Source organism: Lynx rufus, unplaced genomic scaffold, assembly GCF_022079265.1.
Source record: "Lynx rufus isolate CCGP_SWC_20201006 ecotype Redwood Valley unplaced genomic scaffold, mLynRuf1.p SCAF_21, whole genome shotgun sequence".
NCBI lineage: Eukaryota > Metazoa > Chordata > Mammalia > Carnivora > Felidae > Lynx > Lynx rufus.
In genome coordinates, this window is record NW_025814836.1 from 2,374,489 (window position 1) to 2,399,160 (window position 24,672).

General features: G+C 36.2%; 2 protein-coding genes across 3 annotated transcripts in view; both read right to left on the minus strand.

Annotated features, from left to right (window-relative positions):
• The window catches only part of GABRG3 (gamma-aminobutyric acid type A receptor subunit gamma3), a 748,263-nt gene that overhangs the window by 708,889 nt on the left and 14,702 nt on the right, over nt 1–24,672 (minus strand). The window lies entirely within an intron of this gene.
• On the minus strand, nt 5,067–7,621 carry LOC124517322 (adenylyl cyclase-associated protein 1-like). The gene has a single exon (XM_047086713.1). It carries the CDS (start codon nt 7,588–7,590, stop codon nt 6,169–6,171), a length of 1,422 nt encoding a protein of 473 aa, XP_046942669.1. The 5' UTR covers nt 7,591–7,621; the 3' UTR covers nt 5,067–6,168.

The following is a 24,672-nucleotide window of genomic DNA, read 5'->3' on the forward strand; positions in this document are numbered from 1 at the left end:
ACTGAGGGTTGATGGAGGGTGGGAGGGAGGGGAGGGTGGGTGATGGGTATTGAGGAGGGCACCTTTTGGGATGAGCACTGGGTGTTGTATGGAAACCAATTTGACAATAAATTTCATATATTGGAAAAAAAAATAATTAAGGCCTGTCCCAAGAAGCAAGAATGGTCCCAAATACACAACCTAACCTTACACCTAAAGTAGTTAGAAAAGGAGTAGCAAATAAAGATTAAGTCCGGTAGAAGGGAAATAATAAAGATTAGAGCAGAAATAAATGATATAAAAACAAACAAAAAACAACAGTAGAATAGACCAATAAAACTAAATCCTGGTTCTTTGAAAGATTAACCAAAATTGATAAACCCCTAGTCAGACTTACCAAAAAGAAAAGAGAGAGGACCCAAATAGATAAAATCATGAATGAATGAGATCAAAACCAACATCACAAAAATACAAACAATTATAAGAGAACACTATGAAAGATTACATGCCAACAATCTGGGGATTCTGGAAGAAATAGACAAAGTCTTAGAAACTCACAGAAAATTTGAACAGACCCATAACTAGCAAAGAAATTGAATCAACCATCAAAAATCTCCCAACAAGAGAGTCCTGGGCCAGATGGCTTCCTAAAGGAATTCTACCAGACATTTAAAGAAAACTTAATACCTATTCTTCTTAAACTGTTCCAAAAAATGGAAATGGAGGGAGAGGCACTGGGGTAGCTCAGTTGGTTAAGCATCTGACTCTTGTTTTCGGCGCAGGTCAGGGTCATATGGTTTGTGGGATCCAGCTCTGCATCAGTCTCTGTGTTGACATCACAGAGCCTGTTTAGGATTTTCTCTCTCCCTCACTTTCTGTCCCTCCCCCATTCTCACTCACATGCTTTCCCACTGTCTCTCAAAATAAATAAATAAACTTAAAGAAAAAAGAAAGAAAGAAAGAAATGGAAGGAAAGTTTCCAAACTCATTCTGTGAAGCCAACATTGCCTTGATTCTAAAACCAAAGACCTCACTATTAAAGAGAATTACAGGCCAGTATTCCTGATGAACCTGGATGCAAAAATTCTCAATAAGATACTACCAAATCGAATTCAACAGTACTATAAAACAATTACCACAGTCAACTGGGATTTATTCCTGGGCTGCAGGGCTAGATCAATATTCACAAATCAATCAATGTGATACACCACATTCATAAAAGAAATTATAAGAAACATATGATCCTGTCAATAGATGCAGAAAAAGCATTTGACAAAATACAACATCCTTTCTTCATAAAAATCCTTTGGAAAGTGGGGATAAAAGGAACATACCTCAACATCATAAAGGCCATATACAAAAGACCCACAACTAATATCATCCTCAACTGGGAAAAACTGAGAGCTTTCCCGCTGAGGTCAAGAACTCGACAAGGATGTCCAGTTTCAACATTGTTGTTCAACATAGTACTGAAAGTCCTAACCTCAGCAAATCAGACAGCAAAAAGAAATAAAAGGCATCCAATTTGGCAAGGAAGAAGTCAAATTTTCACTCTTCATAGATGACATGATACATAGATGACGTGATACATAGAAAACTCGAACTGACACATGAATTCAGCAAAGTTGCAGGGCATAAAATAAACATACAGATATTGGTTGCATTTCTGGACACCTATAAGGAAGGGGCAGAAAGAGAAATCAAGGACTAAATCTCATTTACACTGCACCAAAAACCATAAGATACCTAGGAATAAATCTAACCAAAGAGGTAAAATATCTGTACACTGAAAATTATAGAAAGCTATGAAAGAAATTGAAGAAGGCAAAGATAAATGAAAAAACATTCCATGCTCATGGATTGGAAGAACAAATGTTGTTAAAATGTTGATACTTCCCAAATAAAATCTACATATTCAATGTAATCTCTGTCAAATTAACACCAGAATTCTTCAGAGCTGGAACAAACAATCCTAAAATTTGTATGGAACCAGAAAAGACCCTGTATAACCAAAGCAATCCTGAAAAAGAAAACCAAGGCTGGAGGCATTACAATTCTGGACTTCTAGCTGTATTACAAAGCTGTAATGGATGAAAGACATAAATGTGAGATAGGAAACCATAAAAATCCTAGAGGAGAAAACAGGCAGCAAATTCTTTGACCTTGGCTGCAGCAAATTCTTACTAGAAATTTCTCTGGAGGCAAGGGAAACAAAAGCAAAAATGAATTATTGGGACCTCATCAAGATAGAAATCTTATGTACAGTGAAGGAAACAATCAAGAAAACCAATAAGCATCCGACGGAATAGGAGAAGATATTTGCAAATGGCTTATCAGATAAAAGGTTAGTATCCAAAATCTATAATGAACTTGTCAAACTCAATACCCAAAAAACAAATCCAGTGAAGAACTGGGCAGAAGAAATGAATAGACACTTTTCCAAAGAAGCAATCAAAGTGGCAAACAGACATATGAAAAGATGCTCAACCTCATACACCATCAGAGAAATACAAATCAAAACCACAAACTTCACACCTGTCAAAATGATTAAAATTAACCACTGAGGAAACAACAAATGTTGGTGAGGATCTGGAGAAAGGGGAATGCTTTTTCACTATTGGCTGGAATACAAACTGGTGCAGGCCCTCTGGAAAACAGAATGGAGTTTCCTCAAAAAATTAAAAATAGAACTACCTTATGACCCAGCAATTGCACCAGTAGGTATTTATCCAAAGGATACAAAATACTGATTCGAAGGATCACATGCAATCCAATGTTTATAGCAGCACAATCAACAATAGCTAAGTTACGGAAAGGGCCCAATGTCCACCGACTAGTACAAAGAAGATAAGAAGATGTGGATAAAGAAGATGTGTTATATGTATACACACACTCACACACACACACACACATATATACATACAATGGAATATTACTCGGCAATCAAAAAGAATGAAATTTCGCCATTTGCAGTGGATGGAACTAGAGGGTATTGTGCTAAGCGAAATAAATCAGTCAGAGAAAGACAAATATATGATTTCACTCATATGTGGAATTTAAGAAACAAAACAGATGAACATAGGGGAAGAGAATGAAAAATAAGACAAAAACAGAGAGGCAGGCTAACCATAAGGTACTCTTAAATACAGAGAACAAACTAAGGGTTGCTGGATGGGAGGTGTGTGGGGGGATGGGTGAAAGGGATGATGGGCATTAAGGAGGACACTTGCTGAAATGAGGACTGTTATATGTAAGTGATAAATCACTACATTATATGTTAACTAACTTGAATTTAAATAATTTAATTTAAATAAATAAATACATAAATACATAAGTACATAAATAAATAAAATTTAAAAAAGAAAAACTAAGCCAAAAGTTAGCAGATGGGAGGACATAATAATTACTGTAGCAGAGATAAACATAATAAAGAATAGAAAAACAAAAAACTAAAATAAACAAAACCAGGTGTTGATTCTTCAAAATAATCAAGAGAGTTCACAAACTTTTAGCTACACTAAGAGTAAAAGAAAGAAGGCTCAACTAAAATCATAAATGAGAGAGGAGACATTACATCTGATGGCACAGAAATAAAGGGTTTATAATAGTCTAACAATAACAATTATACACCAACAAATTGGATAACTTGGAATAAATGGATAAATTAATAGAAACATACAACCTAACAAGACTGAATCATAAAAAAATTAAAAAATCTTAACAAACCAGTAACTTGAAAGGAGATTGAAAATGTATTCAAAACCTCTTAGCACAGAAAAGCCCAGAACCAGATGGTTTCACTGGTTATTTCTAACAAACATTTAAAGAATTAACAATCCTCCCCAAACTCTTCCAAGAAATTAAAGAGGAGGAAATGTTTCCAAGCTCATTCTGTGAGGCTGGTATCATTATTCTAATACTAAAGCTAGATAAATACACTACAAGAAAAGTACAGACCGATATCTCTGATGAAGTCTGATAAAAAATTCTCAACAAAAAACTAGCAATCCAAAATCAACAGCAAATTAAAAGGAATATACACCACGAACAAGTGGGATTTACTTGTGGATTGCAAGGTGGTTCAACATATGAAAATCAATTAATATAACATATATACCATTAACAATTTAAGAAAAAAACACATGATAATCTCAATTGATTCACAAAAACATTTAACAAAATTTAATAACCTTTCATGATTAAAAAAAAATCAACACACTAGAAGCAGAGGAATTACCTCAACATAATAAAGGCCATACATGAAAAGCCCATAGCTTATAAGGCAAAGAAATAAAAGGCATCCAAAATGTAAAGGAAGAAGGAAAATTATGTCTATACAGAAACGTTATCTTATAAATTGAAAACTCTAAACATTCTACACACTCACACACACACACACACAAATTCATAAAGTTGCAGAATATAAAATCAACAAAAATCATCTGGATTTCTATACGCTAACAATGCACAACATTAAAAAGAAATTAAGAAAACAGTTCCAGTTATAATAGCATCAAAAATAATAAAATATAAAGGGCACCTGGGTGGCTCAGTCAGTTGAGCAACCAATTTCAGCTCAGGTCATGATATCACGGTTTGTGAGTTTGAGCCCCTTGTCGGGCTCTGTGCTGACAGCTCAGAGCCTGGAGCCTGCTTCTGATTCTGTATCTCCCTCTCTCTCTGCCCCTCCCACACTCATGTTCTTTCTGTCTCTGTCTCAGAAATAAATAAACATTAAAAAAATTAAAAAAATAATGAAATATTTAGGAATAAATTAAACCAAAGAAGCAAAGGACTTGTACATGGCAAACTACACAACATTGGTGATAGATATTAAAGAAGACACTAGTAAATGGAAAGACATCTTGTGCTCATGGACTGGAAGATTTAATATTTTTAAGATATCAATACTACCCAAAATACCAATGACATTTTTGGCAGAAATATAAAATCCTATTGTAAAGTCTGTATGGAATCTCAAGGTACCTTAAGGAGCACAATAATCTTAAAAAGAAAAAGACAAACATTAGCAGTTTCACATTTCCCAATTTTTATTTTTTTTTAATTTTTTTTTATTTTTTTTTAAGTTTGGTATTAATTTTATTCTATTTTCTGTATAACTTTAAGTACATAAAGGTTTATTTCCACAGGCCTCAGGAAATGGGTAGAAGTCACAGGACAATCTCTCTTCCCACCAAAAAAAGTTGCATATTTTGGTAAGTGTCCTAGAGAGAAAAACTGTAATTTACATTAGCAATGCTGTGCAAGATTCTTACACAAGACCTAAAACCAGGCTGCAGTGGAGATTTTAGTCCTTTGTTCAGGTGCCTGGACAGAAACCAAAAGCAGTTGGGCATGACAGGGCAAAGGAGGCAGTGAAGTCGGAGGGCAGGCACCTAGCATGGAAGAAGGAAGGAATTCCAGATTCCTTGGAATGGTGTAGTTTCCTTGTTTGTTTTGTCTTGTTTTGTTTTTGTTTAAGTCGTCTCTGTAGGAAGGTGCTGGGCAGGGATCCCAGTGAAAGAAAGGGTCCAAGACTCCTTTGACTGGCCTGGGCGCAGGGCTCTGCCCAGCAGCCGATACAGGACAACCTACTCTCTCAGGTTCAGGCAGACCCAGGATGGAATGCAGAATAAAAGGAATGCCTACAGGAATCAATTTTGCTTGGAATGCTAGATGGCCAGGCTTCAGCCTTTGGTCCAGTGCGACCCCTGCCTCACCTGTCAACAGTGAAAAGTTAGTTTGGTTAGAAGAACCAGCTAGAATCACACCAGCCTCTGCTACCTTCGTGGGCATTGTTAGAAAAAGATGAACTTGAGTGAACATTCTGATCTGTTACTTCCTGGGGACCGCTTTATTCTTCCCAAATGACTGTTTGTTGGTCAGATAACCCCCAAAGGCTGAAAGCTAAAACACAGCAGTCCTGGTGTGCAGTTCCTTAAGAACGGACTGGTGGTGTGGTTGAGCTGACAGGGAAAAGCCGCACCTTCCTGCAGAAGATCAACTGACCTGCTCTCCCACCCAAATCTCAGCCTGAGGTATATTTCAGTGAAGGCAGGTAGCTGTGCTTCTCAGAGCAGAGAAGCGGTTTAAGAGCAGAAAGGTAGAGGAAATCTAGAAAAGAACCGTCTTGATACAGATTTATCCCACGGTGTGAGGGAGAGGGCAAAGAACCCAGTGGCACTTCGCTTATCCAGCAATTTCTGTCACTGTGGTGACCAACTTCTGCCCGTTCCATAGGGTCTTGAACTGCTCAGGGACTGGGAATTCATTAAAGTCACCGCCTTCTGTAGGAATGAGGACATTCATCTCAGAAGATTTGGCACTGACTATCTCCCAATCCAGGGAATTCTTGCTCAGGTAAACATGGCAGCCATCTGTTTTGTTGATGGAAATGGTTGGCACTTTACCCATTACCTGAACTTTGACATCTCTACTATTGATTATCTCCACAATGCCCACCACGTCATCGAACACCAGACCGAGTTTCTTACAGTTATCTACTGTAATGGAGTTAATTTTGCCCTTGATTTGCAATGTTGTATTGACACACTTGTATATGTAAGCCACCTGTTTCAGCTCTGTGTCATCAATTACCAGGTTGGAAACATTCTCCTGATTTTCCACTCTCCACTTCTTGCCCTCCAGTTCAAGTACAGGTGGCTCCTTCTTTGTGGTTGGTTTGGGGGACGGGCTGACTCCTGGTTTAGGTGCAGAGAATGGTTTGGGGCCACTTCGTACTGGACCACTCTGAGCCTTCAGGGCAGGGTTCTTGTGAGTCTTCATGTCATCAGATACATGTTTCAGGGCATGTGTGATGCTCTCCCCCTGATTAATCTGCGCAAACAGTGCTGAGCGGGAAGCAGACTCATCTGAGCCAGAACTGGTGGGGACTGGTGGGGGAGGTGGGCCTGGTGGGGGAGGAGGAGGACCCGATCCAGCAGAAGGTCCAGATGGCAATCCACTCAGTTCTTTTGCCACAGGCCCCGTTTTGCTCCAGGCCAGTCCAGTGGTATGGAACTCCTTAATGTAAGCCTGTAGCTCTGTCCATATACTCAAGTAAGCTTTGACCCAGTCGTGCTTCTTATCAACATCTTTGTATTCCTTGAGGACTCGGTTTGTATAAAACATGGCAGCATCATTCATTTCTTTCACATAGGGACCAGGCTTGGGAGCCACAGCCACCCAACCCAGGGCCTGGATACTTTCGCTGACAGCTGACAGGTGGTTGAACAACTTGCTGCCTCGGTTCTTCTCCCGGAAGGTTACCACTTCTTGGATCTGCTCGGAGATGGGTGCTAACAAATCCGAAAGTTTATTGCCTGCTGGCTGCTGACACTGAGAGGCTGTAACCAAGAGAGCTCGCTCCAACTTCAGGCCCGTGTGAACCATCTCCGCATGTTTCTGCACATCTCCCCCAATCTCTTTACTGATCTTCAGGTACTCTGCCACAGGACCGGTAAGCAGTGAGTCAAATGCTTGCACATATGGAGCTGCTCCTTTTGGAGCACTGTCTCCATAGCCACAGTGCATGTCAGAGGCATGGGATACTGCCTCCAGGCGGCCCACTGCCCTCTCCAATCTTTCTACCAGATTTTGCATGTCAGCCATAATGTACGACCTCAGAGTTCCGCCTCACCTCCGGACTGCGATCAGCCGCTCTCCCCAATTTTTAGACATACTACAAAGCAATAGTAAACAAGTCAGTGTGGTGATGGCATAAAGACAGAAATATAACCTAATGAAACAGAATTAAAAAAAAAACACACAGAAATAAACCCTTGCGTACCTGGCTAAATGATTTTTGACAAGAGTGTCAAAACTACATTATGGGGAAACGACAGTCTCTTCAATAAATGATGTTGGAAAAACTGTATATCTACATGAAAAAGAAAGAGGGCATATTTTTATCCTACCCCATATAGAGAAATTAACTCAAAATGTATCAAAGAACTTAATATAATACCTAAAACTATGAGACTCCTAGAAAACTCCTAAAACTACATGGGAATATATTCATGACACTGCATTTGGCAATTATTTCTTGGATATGACATCAAAAGCCCAGGCAACAAAGGCAAAGACAGATAAGTGGGGCTACATCAAATGTGCAAAACACAACAGCCAAGAGGTGGACATAACCTAAATGTCAATTAATATATGAATACGTAAAGAAAATGTGATATATACATACAATGAAGTATCATTCATCCTTAGAAAATAAGGAAATTCTATCATATGCTATATATAGCATGGATAAATCTTGATAACATTATATTAAGTGAAATAAGGCAGTCACAAAAGGACAAATGCTCCATAATTCCACTAATAGTAAGTCAAAAGCCAGCTGTGATCCTATGATTCTATAACAGTATACACTAATGCTAAGTATTCAGTGACTGTACTCTAACATATTTAAGTAGGTGAATACATATGTATTTTATTTTTTAAATTTTTTTTATGTTTACTTATTTTTAAAAAGGGGGGAGGGAGAGACAGGCAGAGGGAGAGGGAGACATAGAATCCAAAGCAGGCTCCAGGCCCTGAGCTGTCAGCACAGAAACCGATGAAGGGCTCAAACCTACTAACAGTGAGATCATGACCTGAGCTAAAGTCCGGTGCTTAACTGACTGAGCCACCCAGGCACCCCAACATATGTATTTTCAACAGATCCTGGATATGAAATTTTTTGTAACATGTAAAAGCTCTGCATCTAGGGGCACCTGGGTGGCTCAGTTGGTTAAATGTCCCACTCTTGATTTCAGCTTAGACCTTAGATTTGTGGGTTCCAGCCCCACACCAGGCTCTGTGCTGACAGAGCCCACTTGGGATTCAGTCTCTCTCTCTCTCTCTCAAAATAAATAAACATTAAAAAAATAAATAAAAGCAATGAATCTAAAATAATTATTTAGCTGAATTACTTTAAAATGGCCCACACAATGGAAACACTTAAGCTAATTTAAATTCACTACCAGTGTCATATGTAACAGTGTTTCTGACATGTTTGTATTACTCTCTAGAAAGATGGACAATGGATAAGATTTATTGAGATAACTTTTTCCAAGATTTCGTTTTTAGAAAATATATGTCTAGATAAAGCCCAAAGCACTGGTCCAGATAAGGGTCAAAAACCATTTAGGAGACCACATAAAGTTATCCCTTTTCACCATTTCTTGTGCTAATGATGTTCAAAGTTTTGATCTAGAACTGGAAAAATACTGGTAAGTTTTTAAAGATATTACTCTTGTGCCCTTCTGGTATAAGTAAATATCAGTGCAACTTTTCCAGAAAGTTTGTATCCTTTTGCCAAATAGTTCTGCTTCTATACATTCATGTTAGGGAAAAGCTGTCAGGGTAGGTTGAAAATGGTCAAAACTACTAACAAGGGTATAGTCTACTTGATCTATGTAAGACTTGTGACTGATTTTGACCAATATAACATCACAGAAGTAATGTTGTGAGGGAGAATCTGGGTGGTTCAGTCAGTTAAGTGACCAACTTCTGCTCAGGTCATGATGTCTCAGTTGATGAGTTCGAGCTCCATATCAGGCTCTCTATTGTCAGCATAGAGCTCACTTCAGATCTTCTGTCCCTCTCACTGCCCCTCCCCGACTCATGCTTCCATCCCCGCTCTCAAAAATAAATAACTAAACATTAAAAAAAAAAAAGAAGAAAGAAAAGTTGTGTGACTTCTGCACATGACCAGATTCTGGACCCTTCTGAATTTCAAATGCTATTTTGTAAATAAGCCCAGACTACACATCGTGAGGAAGAGAGACAGTGTGGAGAGGCTGACAGCATGGAGAGAGAGGCCCAGGTATTCTGGTCATTCTAATCATGGCACCTAAAGCCACGGCAGGTTAATGAGGCCAATAGGCACCAGCCAGCCCCTAGCCAATCCTCCAGCTGAGCCCACCTCTGTTGATTCCTACTCATAATGTGAAATCACACAATAATTAGTTTTAAGCCACTAAAACTTGGAATTGGTTATTTTACAGCAATGTCAAATGTGGATACAAATTGATTCACTGGTGGTGTTTATAGTAATGAAAAAGTACAAAATGAATAAATGTCCAATAATGGAGAGATGTAAAACAATCAAATTACAGTTTTAAAATATTTCATGACACTTGAATATCAAATTTATAATGTTTTTTGGGGAAAACTGAGGCTACTAAATCCTGTAATTTCACTATTTTTAATTTTTAATAGAAGCTTGAAAGACATATGCCAAAATATTCCTATATGGTAACTTCTGGGTAGGTGTTGTTTTTATTTTTAATTTTTCATACTATTTCACACTTCCCACATTTCTACAATACAATGTATTGTATATACATTAAAAATAAAAATAACCAAAGGGAAAAATGAAATGTTGCATCCAAAGCAGATTACTTCACTAAGATAACTAACAATTAAATGTGTAGGGAAAAATGTTATACACTTTAAACAAAACTTCCATAACCTTGTGAAAATTTCTAAAGAAGTTTATAAAATCAGAATGATCTGTTTAGAGAAAAAGTGTTATCAGTGAAGACTGGCCTGCTGCCAGAGAGAATTAGTAGATGGATTTAGACACTGAACAGATTCTGCCCTGGGATGACACTGGAAAATCTCCCTGTGGGCCAACGAGACCTAACAGAAAATATGGTAGCATGTCATCAGGGTATGAATTCAGGCAGTAGCTTTCAACAACTTTGCATTATAGTTATGGCTCAAGGTACATGTAATGATGGGAAGGTTTTCAATGTTTGAGTAAAATACTAATTATTTTAAAAACTTTGTTATAGGAGGATTTGATTTACTGGTAGGAATATTTTAAAACGAGTGGTTTGAAAATAAGTAGTTTCCTATGTAACAACTGTAAAAACATATATAATCACTCCACACACATGATAGTTATCATACAATATTTGCCATTGGTGATAATACCCAAACTATCCCTAAAGAGTCCAGTTTGCCTTGACCAGAGTCTTTAAAGCTGGATATGGGCAGCTCTAAAAGAGATATCCTCTTCTTCCATTTGTTCCTAAGGCAGAAAGTGGTCAATTGATTCAACCAGATTCAGAGACTGCCTCAGAGAAAGCAGACCACTAGAGTATGGACATATCAACTCATCTTTTCCATTCTTCTTGCAATCTACTAGAAACAAGTAATAGAATGTTGTGGATATAAAACCACTATACATACTAACTACTGCACACCCCTACCTTGTGACAAATGTAACTTAAGGAGTATCCTGCTAAGAAAATGGTTAAAAAGAATCAGTAGCCTCCCAATTTAAACAATAGCTCCTCAAATCAAATAGCTAGAAGAAATTCAAGGTCTACAAATGTTACAGAAAAGTAACAGGCTGCAATATTAAACTCAGCTGGGACAATGAACACTCCTGTTTCTATCCAAGATGGTATAATAGGAACTGGATTTACTCTGTCACTTGAAACAGCAAAGAATCAGAAAAAAATGGATAAAACAATGGTTTTCAAGACACTGGATATGTGGCAATGAAAAACAGCGGTCTTTGAGACCAGAAACATGTAAGATTAGCCTAACAACTGCTCTATCTCACTGCCTTAAAAGAGTTTCCAGGCTGTGACTCATGATACAGCACTCAGTCAGAGCTCAGTGGATTTCCTGAGTTAAAGATATGAAGCTGAGAGTTTACGAGACCAAAGCAATTAGAGTTCACAGAACACAATTCAGAAGAGGGAAGAGCCGTGCAAGAGAATTATGGAGATCTGCAGAAGCCCCTCTATGGTATCTGGCAGAGCACTTTTCAGTGCATATGAGTAAGAAAAACTACCTGAAACCAGTGTAAGAACCATCCATAAGGATTAGAGAATGGTTTCCAGTGTTCCCATGTCACTGGGAACAGTGCCTGTCCTCAAAAGCCAGAGTGGAAAAAATAAAAATTCATGGGGCTTTTGGTACTCAAAAAAAAAAAATGTCAAGAGAATAATTAGCCCTAGAATCTGCCAGAGAACTTCTCCAGATCTGTCTCACAAATCAAAAAAGCAAGATTTAAAAAATCAAATTGTTTCCAAGTAACTTAACCACACCCTAAAATGCCACTCAAAAATATTTACAGAAGTACAAATATCCAGTAGTCAACAAGGTAAAATTCACAATATCTAAAATGCCAACGAAGATTAACAGGCATGCAAAGAATTTCATTATCAGAATCCATGATGTGGAAAATAATCGATACAATAGAAACTGACCAAGATGGATAAAAATGCCAGAATTAGAAACAATGATATTAAGACAGTTATTAACTAAGGGCACCTGGGTGGCTCAGTCAGTTAAGCATCTGACTTCAGCTCAGGTTATGATCTCAAGGTTTGTGGGTTCGAGGCCCACATTGGGCTCTGTGCTGACAGCTCAGAGCCTGGAACCTGCTTCAGATTCTGTGTCTCTCTCTCTCTATGCCCCTAACCCACTCATACTCTGTCTCTCTCAGAAATAAACATTAAAAAATTAAAAAATATATATAAAAATAAAACAGTTATTAACTATGTTTCATACATAAAAAACAGGGATGTTCAAAAAGTTAAGTATAGAAAAGGAAGAGATAAATGAGGCTTAAATCAAACTTCTAGACATAAAGACTATGATATTTGCAATGAAGGCTACACAAAAAAGAGTAACAGAAGATCAGACACTGAAGTAGAAAGGAATGGTGAACTTGAAGATACAGTAAAGAAACTATCTAAAATGAAACTTAGAAAAACAAATATTTTTGGTAGAAAGAGCATGAGTAACCCATATAACAACAGCAAACAGCCTAAAATATGTGCATTTAGAGTCCCTGAAGAGGAAAGTGATGTGGGAATCAGAGTAAATACATCCTTGAAGAAATAATAGCTGAAATCTTCAGAACTGAATGAAAAGTATATACCTACAAATCCAAGAAGCCCGAGGAGACTCAATTATGAGGAAAATGCCACCAGGTAAATCATAATCAAATTCTTCAGATCTAGTAATAAAAATAAAATCTTAAAAGAATTTGCAGGGGGAAAACCATAGGTATCACAAAGGAACAAAGACAAGTACAACAGCATATTCCTCATCACAAAAAGGCAAGTGAGAATACAGTGGAACAATGTCTTTTAAGTACTGAAAAGGAATAAACAAACAAACAAAAACAAAACAAAACAAAATATGGCTACTAATCCTGAATCCTATATCAAAAATGAAGGCAAGTGATGGGATTTCCAGAGTGGCAGGATGAGGAGTTCAGTAGACCCACTACAAAATAAAATAGCCATTTAACTGGCAAAAATTATTAGGACTTAATGTATAACATTGTGACTATAGTTGATGGCACTGTTTTATTTTTAATTTTATTTTTGTAATTTACATCCAAATTAGTTAGCATATAGTGTAACCATGATTTCAGGAGTAGATTCCTTAATTCTCCCTACCCATTTAGCCCATCCCCCCTCCCACAACCCCTCCAGTAACCCTCTGTTTGTTCTCCACATTTAAGAGTCTCTTATGTTTTGTCCCCCTCCCTGTTTTTATATTATTTTTGCTTCCCTTGTTCATCTGTTCTGTGTCTTAAAGTCCTCATATGAGTGAAGTCGTATGATACTTGTCTTTTTCTGACTGACTAATTTCACTTAGCATAATACCCTCCAGTTCCATTCATGTAGTAGCAAATGGCAAGATTTCATTCTTTTTAATTTCCGAGTAATACTCCTTTGTATGTGTATACACACACACACACACACACACACACACACACACACATTTTCTTTATCCATTCATCCATTGATGGACATTTGGGCTCTTTCGATACTTTGGCTATTGTTGATAGTGCTCCTCTAAACATTGGGGTGCATAGGTCCCTTCCAAACAGCATACCTGTGTCCCTTGGATAAATACCTAGTAGTGCAATTGCTGGGTTGTAGGGTAGTTCTATTTTTAATTTTTTGAGGAAACTTCATACTGTTTTCCAGAGTGGCTGCACCAGCTTGCGTTCCCACCAGAAATGCAAAAGAGATCCTCTTTCTCTGAGTCCTCACCAACATCTGTTGTTGCCTGAGTTGTTAATGTTAGCCATTCTGACAGGTGTGAGCTGGTATCTCATTGTGGTTTTGATTTGTATTTCCCTGATGATGAGTGATGTTGAGCATTTTTTCGTGTGTCGGTTGGCCATCTAGATGTCTTCTTTGGAGAAGTGTCTATTCATGTCTTTTGCCCATTTCTTCACTGGTTTATTTGTTTTTTTTGGGGGGGTGTTGAGTTTTATAAGTTCTTTGTAGATTTTGGATACTAACCCTTTATCTGATATGTCTTTTGCAAATATCTTCTCCCATTCTGTCGGTTGCCTCTAGTTTTGCTGATTGTTTCCTTTGCTGTGCAGAAGTTTTTTATTTTGATGAGGTCCCAGTTGTATATTTTTACTTTTGTTTCCTTTGCCTCCAGAGACTTGTTGAGTAAGAAGCTCCTGTGGCCAAGATCAAAGAGGTTTTTGCCTGCTTTCTCCTCAAGGATTTTGATGGCTTCTGTGTCACATTTAGGGCTTTCATCCATTTTGAATTTATTTTTGTGTATGGTGTAAGAAAGTGGTCCACGTCCATTCTTCTGCATGTCACTGTCCAGTTTTCCCAGCACCACTTGCTGAAGAGACTGTTTGATTCCATTGGATATCCTTTCCTGCTTTGTCAAAGATTAGTTGGCCATATGTTTGTGGGTCCATTTCTGGGTTTTCTATTCTGTTCCACTGATTTTAGTGTCTGTTCTTGTGCCAGTACCATACTGTCTTAATGATTACAGCTTTGTAGTATAGTTTGAAGTCTGGGGTTGTGATGCCTCTTGCTTTGTTTTTTTTTTCAAGATGGCTTTGGCTAATTCGAAGTCTTTTCTGGTTCCATACAAATTTTAGGATTGTTTGTTCTAGCTCTGTGAAGAATGCTGGCGTTATTTTGATAGGGATTGCATTGAATATGTAGATTGCTTTGGGTAGTATCGACATTTTAACAATATTTGTTCTTCCTATCCAGGAGCATGGAATCTTTTTCCATTTTTTTTTTGGATGGCACTGTATTTTTTTAACCGAAATTGTTTAAGACAGAGGAATTTACATATCATATATATATGTATATATATAATTTACATATCATATATATATATGATATGTAAATTATATTAGCCTTGTTACCTAGGCTATATATATATATATATATATATATATATATATATGAGATAATGGATGCGTTAATTAACTAGAAGAGAGGAATCCTTTCACAATATATATGCACATCAAATTATCATAATGTATAGTTTAAATATCTTAAAATTTTATTCGTTAATCATGCCTCAACAAAGCTGGGGAGGGGAGAAGAATTTAAAGTCCCTGTATCCTAAGCAAATAGAGATACATTCATTTAAAAAAAATCTAAATATCAGTGATAAGATAAGAATCTATGGCATTTTAGCCACAAAATGCTCCCTGCACTTCACCCCCAGATTCATTTTAAAAACTCTATTCTGGCAATCTATGTTGGGTGGGTTTTCCAAGACAGCAGAGGCTTCCACTCCTCCAGGCTGTGAGATTAGGGTTATGGTTTCACTCTGAGAGGGGCAGGTCACCAGTATTTCTCACTCTCCCTAGCTTTATTTTTCAGTAGTTCTGTTTCAGGTAGGCAAGTAGGACTGATGTTGCCTTATCCACTGAGGTCTTCTGCTTAGGAGAGAAGCTTATTCCAGGTACTTTGTACACTTGTACGGTGAAGGTTGCACACTGGATAGAGCAAGCCAAATAGGCCAATGTTACCAACCCCCCTCCCCCACAGTGCCTGCACCAGAGATGTCACTCTGAGAGTAGTGGACTGCAGTCCCAATCCCCAGGACTATCCAGTGCTATAGAGATTCTTTGCAGAAGAGGAAGGCCAGAAGTATGAAGTACTATCTGCATAAGAAGGATGATATTATTTGGCACAGAGTGTGGATAATATCATGTCTAAGCATGTTGCTGCAAACAATGGAGATCTTAGAAAACAGCAATTAAGATCTTAGCTTTATGATACTGATAACAAAGCAAAACAAAACAAAACAAAACAACAGATCAACCAAAATTTACCAAAGAAAATCAGAGAAAGAAATACCTACAAAGAATGCTCCTGGAATCACGGTCAACCTTGGGCATCAGAAATTCTGTGCATATGTGTTAAACTATATTTACTAAGGAGCAATCAGAGCAAAATATGAGTACACTGACAACATTCCCCAAGCCATAAAAACAGATACATCAATAAAGGTTGGAAACTTCATTAGCTTAAACACAACCACTGACCAAACACTGGCTGAAGAATAAACTACTCTGACCCAGAAGCAATTCCTAAGGAAGTCAGACTTTAAATAAAACTATTTGCATACTTGGACGTCTGGAAGACTGCGCATGACAAAGACCCAACATCTCAGGAGTTGAGTGTGTCTGGGAGGGTGGGGGGGACAGGGATATCCAAACTAGGTGCCTCTAGTTGAACATGGGGTAAAATGTAAAATTTCAAAACTGTGAAAGTAGTCTCCAAATTACAAAGACATACTCTCATAAAAAAACATCTAATTGGATAAAGGAACTTAAGGAGAACCATTGTCCAATAAGTAGATCTGCTGCCACAGACAAGACACAACCACTAGGTAACAAGGCTAAAAGGTGAAAATAATGGGGGAAAAAATCTGAGCAGAGACATCAGAGGTTGACTGTTCTGGAGAGTGGGGGTGAAATTTCTCAGAGCTAATACAGGTAAGTCACTAAACCAATAAATAAAGGAGGACCAAGCAAATAAAAAACAATATCAATGCCTAAACGATGGAGGATTAGTCTCCAGAGTTGCTACAATATATTATATAAAGTGTCAAGTTAAAGTGTCAATTGTCAAGTTTTACAATATATTATCTAAAGTGTCAAGTTTTCAAAAAAAAATATGGACAAACAAAAAAGTGTGACCCAAGCAAGGAGAAAAAAAAAGTAGACACGCTTCAAGAGTTCCAGATACTGGACTTAACAGACACAGACCCCTATAATAGCTCAAAACAGCTATTTGAGTTGTTATAGGGGTTCCTGCGTGGCTCAGTTGGTTAAGCGTCCAATTCCTGATTTCAGTTCGAATCCTGATCTCATGGTTGATCAGGGGATAGAGCCTGCACTGTCAGTGCAGAGCCTGCTTAGGAATTCTCTCTTTCCCTCTCCCTCTTCACCTCCCCAGCTTGCGTGTGTGCACTCTCTATCACACACACACACACACACACACACATACACACACACATTAAAAATTAAAAAAATTAAATAAAAATAAATTTAAAAAAGAGCTATTATAAACTAAATATGTTCAAAGAATTCAAGAAAACCGTATCTGAAGAATTAAAGGAATATGATAACAAAGTCTCATGGAATAGAGAATATCAATAAAGGGAGAAAAGGTAACAAAGAACCAAATGGAAATTCCAAAATGGAAAAGTACAATAACCAAAATTAAAAAATCACTGGACTCAACAATAGATCTGAGCAGATAAAAGAATCACCAAATTTCAGGTTAAGTCAGTAGAAGGACATAAAGAAAAAAAAAATTATTAGAGATCCAGAGAAATGCAGGATACCACTGAACACACTAATATATGCCTAATGGGAATATCAGAAGGAAGAAGACAAAGTGGCAAGAAATATATTCAAAGAAATAAGATTTAAAATCTTCCTAAATTAGATGAGAAACATTAATCTACACATTCAAGAAACTTAACTCTAAGTACGATAAACACAAAGAAATTCACATCCACAAAAGTAATAGTCAAAATGTTGAAACTCAAAGTTAAAGAGAAAATGCTGAAAGCAGAAAGAGAAAAATAAACATCATATACAAGGTAAGTTCAATTAAACTAAAAGCTGACTTCTCATCAGAAATAATGAAAGGCAGAAAGCAGTGGGATGACATATTCATATTCCTAAATATAAAAAAAAATCTTTCAAAATAAAGGCAAAACAAATATATTCCAAGATAAAAACTAAAAGAACTTCTTGCTAGCAGAACTGCCTTATCAGAAACACTAAGAAAGTCCTTCAGATGGAAAGCAAATGACCCCAACAACAATTCAAACAAAAAAACTAATAAAGATAACTATGCAGGCAATTATGAAAAAACATATAATTGCATATATCTTCTCTGTTTTCTTCTTAGCTAATTTAAAAAGTAATTGCAAAAAAGTACATATACAGTACATATAATAATTATATTGTTAGGCCTATAACAAGAAATACATTTTAAATTAACAAAAATATGTAACAAATATATTTGATGAAATACATTTAACAATAACAAAAAGACAAGTGACATTTTAATAATAAGAGTACAAGGAGGATGGTGGGAATATAGCTGTTTCAGAACAGGTAATAATCCCAGATGATAACTCTAACCTAACAGGAAAAAATGACAAGAATCAGAAATGATAAGTAGCATTTAAATAGTAAATAGGGGCACCTGGGTGGCTCAGTAGGTTGAGTGTCAGACTTTGGCTCAGGTCATGATCTACCGTTCATGGGTTCGAGCCCATCATTGGGCTCTGTGCTGACAGCTCAGAGCCTGGAGCCTGCTTCAGATACTGTATCTCCCCATCTCTCTGACTGTCCCCATTCACACTACTCTCTCTCTCTCTCTCTCTCTCTCTTGCTCTCTCTCAAATAAATATTAAAAAATTAAAAAATAATTAAAAAAATAGTAATATAATTTAAAAGACATAAGATTATATAAAATAATTTTAAGAATTATTGGGTTTATAATACATATAACACTAATATATATAATAACACAACAATGAGTGAGTGAATGAAGATATTAGAGTAAATTTCTATAGTTAATTTGTGTTAATTAGTATGATCTAAGGTAGATATTGTTTAGAGTAGAAAAGATTTTGATAAGATGTATGTTGTAATAGGCTTGCAAATACTAATAAAATAGCTACGTATATATAATTAAAAATCATTAGTCCATATAAAAACCTGCACAGGGAGATTTATAGCAGGTTTATTAATAATTTCCAAATCTTCAAAGCAACCAAGATGTCCATCAGTAGGTTAATGGATAAACTGTGGTATATCCAGATAAATATTATTCATTACAAAAATAGAAGTAAGCTATCAAGCTATAAACAGACATGAAGAAACCTTAAATCCTTATTACTAGTAAAAGAAACCAATTTGAAAAAGCTACATACTGTATAATTCCAAGTACATGACATTCTGGAAAGGTAAAACTATGGACATAGTAAAAAGACCAGTGGTTGTCAGGGTTGGTGAGGAAGAGGAATAGATAGAGCACAGAGGATTTTTTAAGGCCATGAAAATAGGCTGTATGATATTATAATAATGGATTCATGTCAATATACATTGTCCAAACTGACAGAATGTGTATAACACTAAGAGTGAACCCTAAGATAAACTATGACTCTGTGTGACCATGATGTATCTAGGCTTATACTTCGAAAAGTATATAATTCTTGTGGTGATGCTGATAATGAGTGAAGTTATGCAAGTGTGGGAATAGAGGGTATATAGGAAACCTCTGTACTTTCCTCTCAACTTTGTTGTAAACCTGAAAGTGCTCTTAAAAACTGTTTAAGTCATTAAAGAAACTAAACTGTTATACCAGGAAATATCCATTTAATATAAAAGAAATTAGTAAAGAAAGCCAGAGAAAATAAACAACAAACAAACTTGAGACATAGAAAACAAAAAGCAAAATGTCAGATATAAATCTAATCATATCAATAATATCCTTAAAAGTAAAATGAGTACGGGGCGCCTGGGTGGCTCAGTCGGTTAAGCGGCTGACTTCGGCTCAGGTCATGATCTTGCAGTCTGTGAGTTCAAGCCCCGCGTCAGGCTCTGTGCTGACCGCTCAGAGCCTGGAGCCTGTTTCAGATTCTGTGTCTCCCTCTCTCTCTGACCCTCCCCCATTCATGCTCTGTCTCTCTCTGTCTCAAAAATAAATAAACGTTAAAAAAAATTTTTAAAAAAAGTAAAATGAGTAAACAATACAGTCCAAAAGAATATAAAAACAAGATGTAATACTGGGTTCTGTTCAGGAGACATATTCTAGAGTCAAAGATACAAATAGTTTGAAATCAACATGATGGAAAAGGATGTATGATGCAAACAACAACTGTAAGAAAATGGAATAGCTATAGTAATATTAGATAAAATACACTTTAAATTTAAAAAGGCTACAACAGGGGCCTCTGGGTAGCTCAGTCAGTTAAGTATCTTCCTCTTGATTTCAGCTTAGGCCCTGATCTCAGGGTCATAGGATCGAGCCCTGCATCAGGCTCTGAACCAGGCATGGACACTGCTTAAGATTCTCCCTCTCCCTCTCCCTTCTGCCCTGCCTCTCCCTCTCCCTCCTGCCCCGCCTCTCTCTGTCTCTCTCTGTGTCAAAAAATTCCTACTAGAAATAAAAAGAAATATTTCATAGTTATGAAGAGTCATTATATTGGTAAATACTGGAAGTATTAATGCAGCCCAATTACATAAAGAACAAAAATAACATAATTAAAAGAAGTAACAGATAATTCCATATATCACACTTTACTTCTAGTTTCTACTTACAATAATGGATAGAACAAGTAGAAAGCAATTGACAGGGAAATAAAGAATTTGACCAACACTACCAAATCACAAGACTTAATAGACTTCTACATAGAACACTCTATTAAACAACAGCAGAATTTGTATTTTTCTATTGCAGATAGAACATTATATAGGACAAAGCATATGGTAGGCTGTAAAACAAGCCTTGACAGATGTAAAAGGATTGAAATCATAAAAAAATGTGCTCTTCAATTGTAATGGAATTATATTAGAAATAAATAACAAATTTGGAAAGTTCACAAATATGTGGAAAATAAGTAATACATTTCTAAACAAACAATGGGTAAAAAAAGAAATCACCCAGAAATTCCACTTCTACATGTATACCTATAAGAAATGAAAATAGGGGTGCCTGGGTGGCACAGTCGGATGAAAATAGGGGTGCCTAGGTGACCGACTCTTGATCTCAGGTCATGATTTCGTGGTTTGTGAATTCGAGCCCCACATCGGGTTATGCACTGATGATGCAGATCCCTGCTTGGGATTCTGTTTTCCTCCTCTCTGACCCTACCGGTTTGTGCTCTCTCTTTCTCTCTCTCTCAAAATTAATAAACTTTAAAAAATATAAAGAAAAGAAATGAAAATACCTGTCTGCACAAAATACACACATATGCATAGCAACATTATTCAAACTAACCCAAAGTGAGAATAATCTTAATGCCTTATTGAATTTTGTTATTATTAATGGATGAAGGGATGAACACATTATAGCCATACAATAAAATCTTATTCATCAAAAAAAAAATGAAATATTGATCCCTGCTATCATATAAATGAACTTTAAAAACTGGGCTAAGTAATAGAAACCAGTCACAAAGGTGCACATATTTCTATGATTCCATTTATATGCAACCTCTAGAGTTGGCAAATCTAAAGAGTTGTCAATGAGATTAGTAGTTGCCTACAGTTTAAAGTGGGAAGGTAATAATGAACAGCGACTGCTAATGGATACGTGTCTTTTGGGAGGGATAATGAATATGTTCTCAAATTAACTTATGGCTGCAAAGCTTTGTGAACATCTAAAAACCATGGAATTGTATACTTTAATTGGATAAATTGTATAGTATATGAGTTATATCTAAAGATTTTTTTAAACATTTTTTTAACGTTTATTTATTTTTGAGACAGAGAGAGACAGAGCATGAACGGGGGAGGGTCAGAGAGAGAGGGAGACACAGAATCTGAAACAGGCTCCAGGCTCTGAGCTGTCAGCACAGAACCCGACGCGGGGCTCGAACTCACAGACCGTGAGATCATGACCTGAGCCGAAGTCGGCTGCTTAACCTACTGAGCCACCCAGGTGCCCCTAAATAAAGATATTTTAAAACAAAGTAAACTAAAACTTCTTCAGGCTTACAAATGCTGAAAGAACTCATAATAAACAGACTCATACTCAGAGAAAAGTTAGGGGAAGTCCATTAAGTAGAAGGAAAATTATAAAAGACAGAAATATTTACCTATACAGAGGAAGAAAAAGCACCAGAATGGGAATGACATGAGTGAATATATATATTAAAAAATCTTATAATTTAATGTCTTTTAGAGATAATCATCTATCAGAACAAACAAGAACAATGCACTATAAGGTTTATAAACATGTATGTGTTTAAGTAAATGAATAACCACACAAGCACAAAGTCTGGGAGGAAATGGATAGAAATATACTATTGCAATGTTTTTATACTATGTGTAAACTGGTATAAAATCGCCTGGAGGTACACTGTGATAAGTTAAAGATTATACAACAAACCTTTAATAAAACCACTAAAATAGCAAAATAAAGGGTTATAGATAATAAGAAGACAAAGGAAATAAAATAGAATCATAAAAAGAGGGGAAAAGAAACAGCAAAGAGAATCTAAAGAAAATCAATAAAAATATGACAGATTTAAATCTAAACACAATAATTGCATTAAATGTAAACAGTTTAAAGATTCTAATTAGAATGTAGAAATTATTAGATTGAATTTTAGAAAAGCAAAACAAACCTATATGGTGCCTACAAGAAGTATGCTTTAAACCTAATGACAAATATAGGTTACAAGTAAAAGAATGGATAGACCTATACCATACTAATACTATGCAAAAGAAAGCTGCAGTATCTATTTTAACATCAGACAAAGTAGATTTCACAAAAAGAATACTTCCAGGTACAAAAATATTCTTTTTCTAGTGATGATGTGGTCAATTAATCAAGAGGACATAAAAATCCTAAATGGTTTTACCCCTAATATCACTGTTCCAACATCCATAATTTAAGCGTTGATAGAACTATAAAGAGAAATGGGCAGATACACAGTTATTACCAAAAATTTCAATACCCCACCCTCAATATTTAATAAAATAGGTTTAAAAATCAGTAAGTAATAAATAAGTAGTGAGGATGAAAAGTATAGCACAGGGAATATAGTCAGTAATACTGTAATGTTGTATGGTGACAGATGGTAACTACACTTACTGCGGTGAGCACTGCATAATGTATAGAATAGTTGAATCACTATATAATGTATAGAATAGTTGAATCACACATGAAACTAATATAACATTGTACGTTAACTATACTTCAATATCAGGGGTGCCTGGGTGGCTCAGTTGGTTAAGCATCCGACTCTTGGTTTCAGCTCAGGTCATGATCTCACGTTCCTAGGTTCGAGCCCTACATTGGGCTCCACACTGACAGAATGGAGCCTGCTTGGGATTCTTTCTGCCCACTCATGCACGCACATGCTCTCTCTCTCTCTTGCTCTCTCTCTCTCTCTCAAAATAAATAAACTTAAAAAAAACTATGCATCAATAACAAAAAATAAATACATCAGCAAGTAGATCTTTATAAAAATAAGCACCAACTTCACCTAAATGAATTTACAGAAGACTCCACCTCATAATAGCAGAATACACATTCTTTTCCAAGTGCACACCAACATAGATCACATTCTGGGTCATGAAACAAGTCTCAATAAATTTAAAAGGATTCGAGTCATACAAGTATGTTCATTGACCACAGTGGATTTTAATTAGAAATCAGTAACAGAAAGGTAACTGGAAAGATCTTAAATATTTGGAAAATGAATACCACACATTTAAATGAACACCATGCAAGGGTGAAAGAAGAAATCAAAAAGGAAATTATATATATATTGACTATGTTATTGACTATATTCCCTGTGTTGTACTTTTCAGCCTCATAACTTATTTATTACTTACTGATTTTTAAGCCTAGTTTTACTAAATATTGAGCATGGGGTATTGAAATCTCTGATAATAACTGTATATCTGCCCATTTCTCTTTACAGTTCTATCAGTGTTTAAATTATGGATGTTGGAACAGTGATATTAGGGGTAAAACCATTTAGGATTTTTATGTCCTTTTGATTAATTGACCAGATCATCACTAGAAAAAGAAAATTGTTCCTGGCAGCATTCTTTTTGTGGAATCTACTTTGATGTTAAAATAGATACTGCAGCATTCTTTTGCATAGTGTTAGTATGGAATAGGTCTATCCATTCTTTTACATGTAACCTATATTTGTCAGTAGGCACCATATAGGTGTGTTTTGCTTTTCTAAAATTCAATCTAATAATCTCTACATTCTAATGGGAGTCTTTAGGCCATTTACATTTATATATGCGTATATATAAATTTACGGAATGTAAATGAAATCAAAACATTGAAATTTGTGGGATGCCACTATAGTATTACTTGGGGGGAAATTTATAGCACTAAACACTAAAATTAGATGAGATGTCAAATCAGTGACTTCATCTTCCACTTTAAGAAACTAAAAAAAAAAAAAGCAAATTAAATATAAAGCAAGTAGAAGAATGATAACAATACAGATCCAAGTGGAAATCAGTGAACTAAAAAACAGAAAAATAATATTCCAATTTAGTAGGTCTTGGGGTTAGGCCCTGATCTCTGTATTTTAAAGAGCTCCCCAGCTCTTCTGATTTAAAGAGCTTTATATCAGAATTATTCGGATAATTCTGAATATAAATTATGATAATTCTGATAATTCTCAGATAATTCTGATATAAAGCCAGACTTG

Bases quoted from the DNA above. Each gene is read 5' to 3' on its own strand.
- LOC124517322 (XM_047086713.1), bottom strand. From the start codon at position 7,590: ATGGCTGACATGCAAAATCTGGTAGAAAGATTGGAGAGGGCAGTGGGC.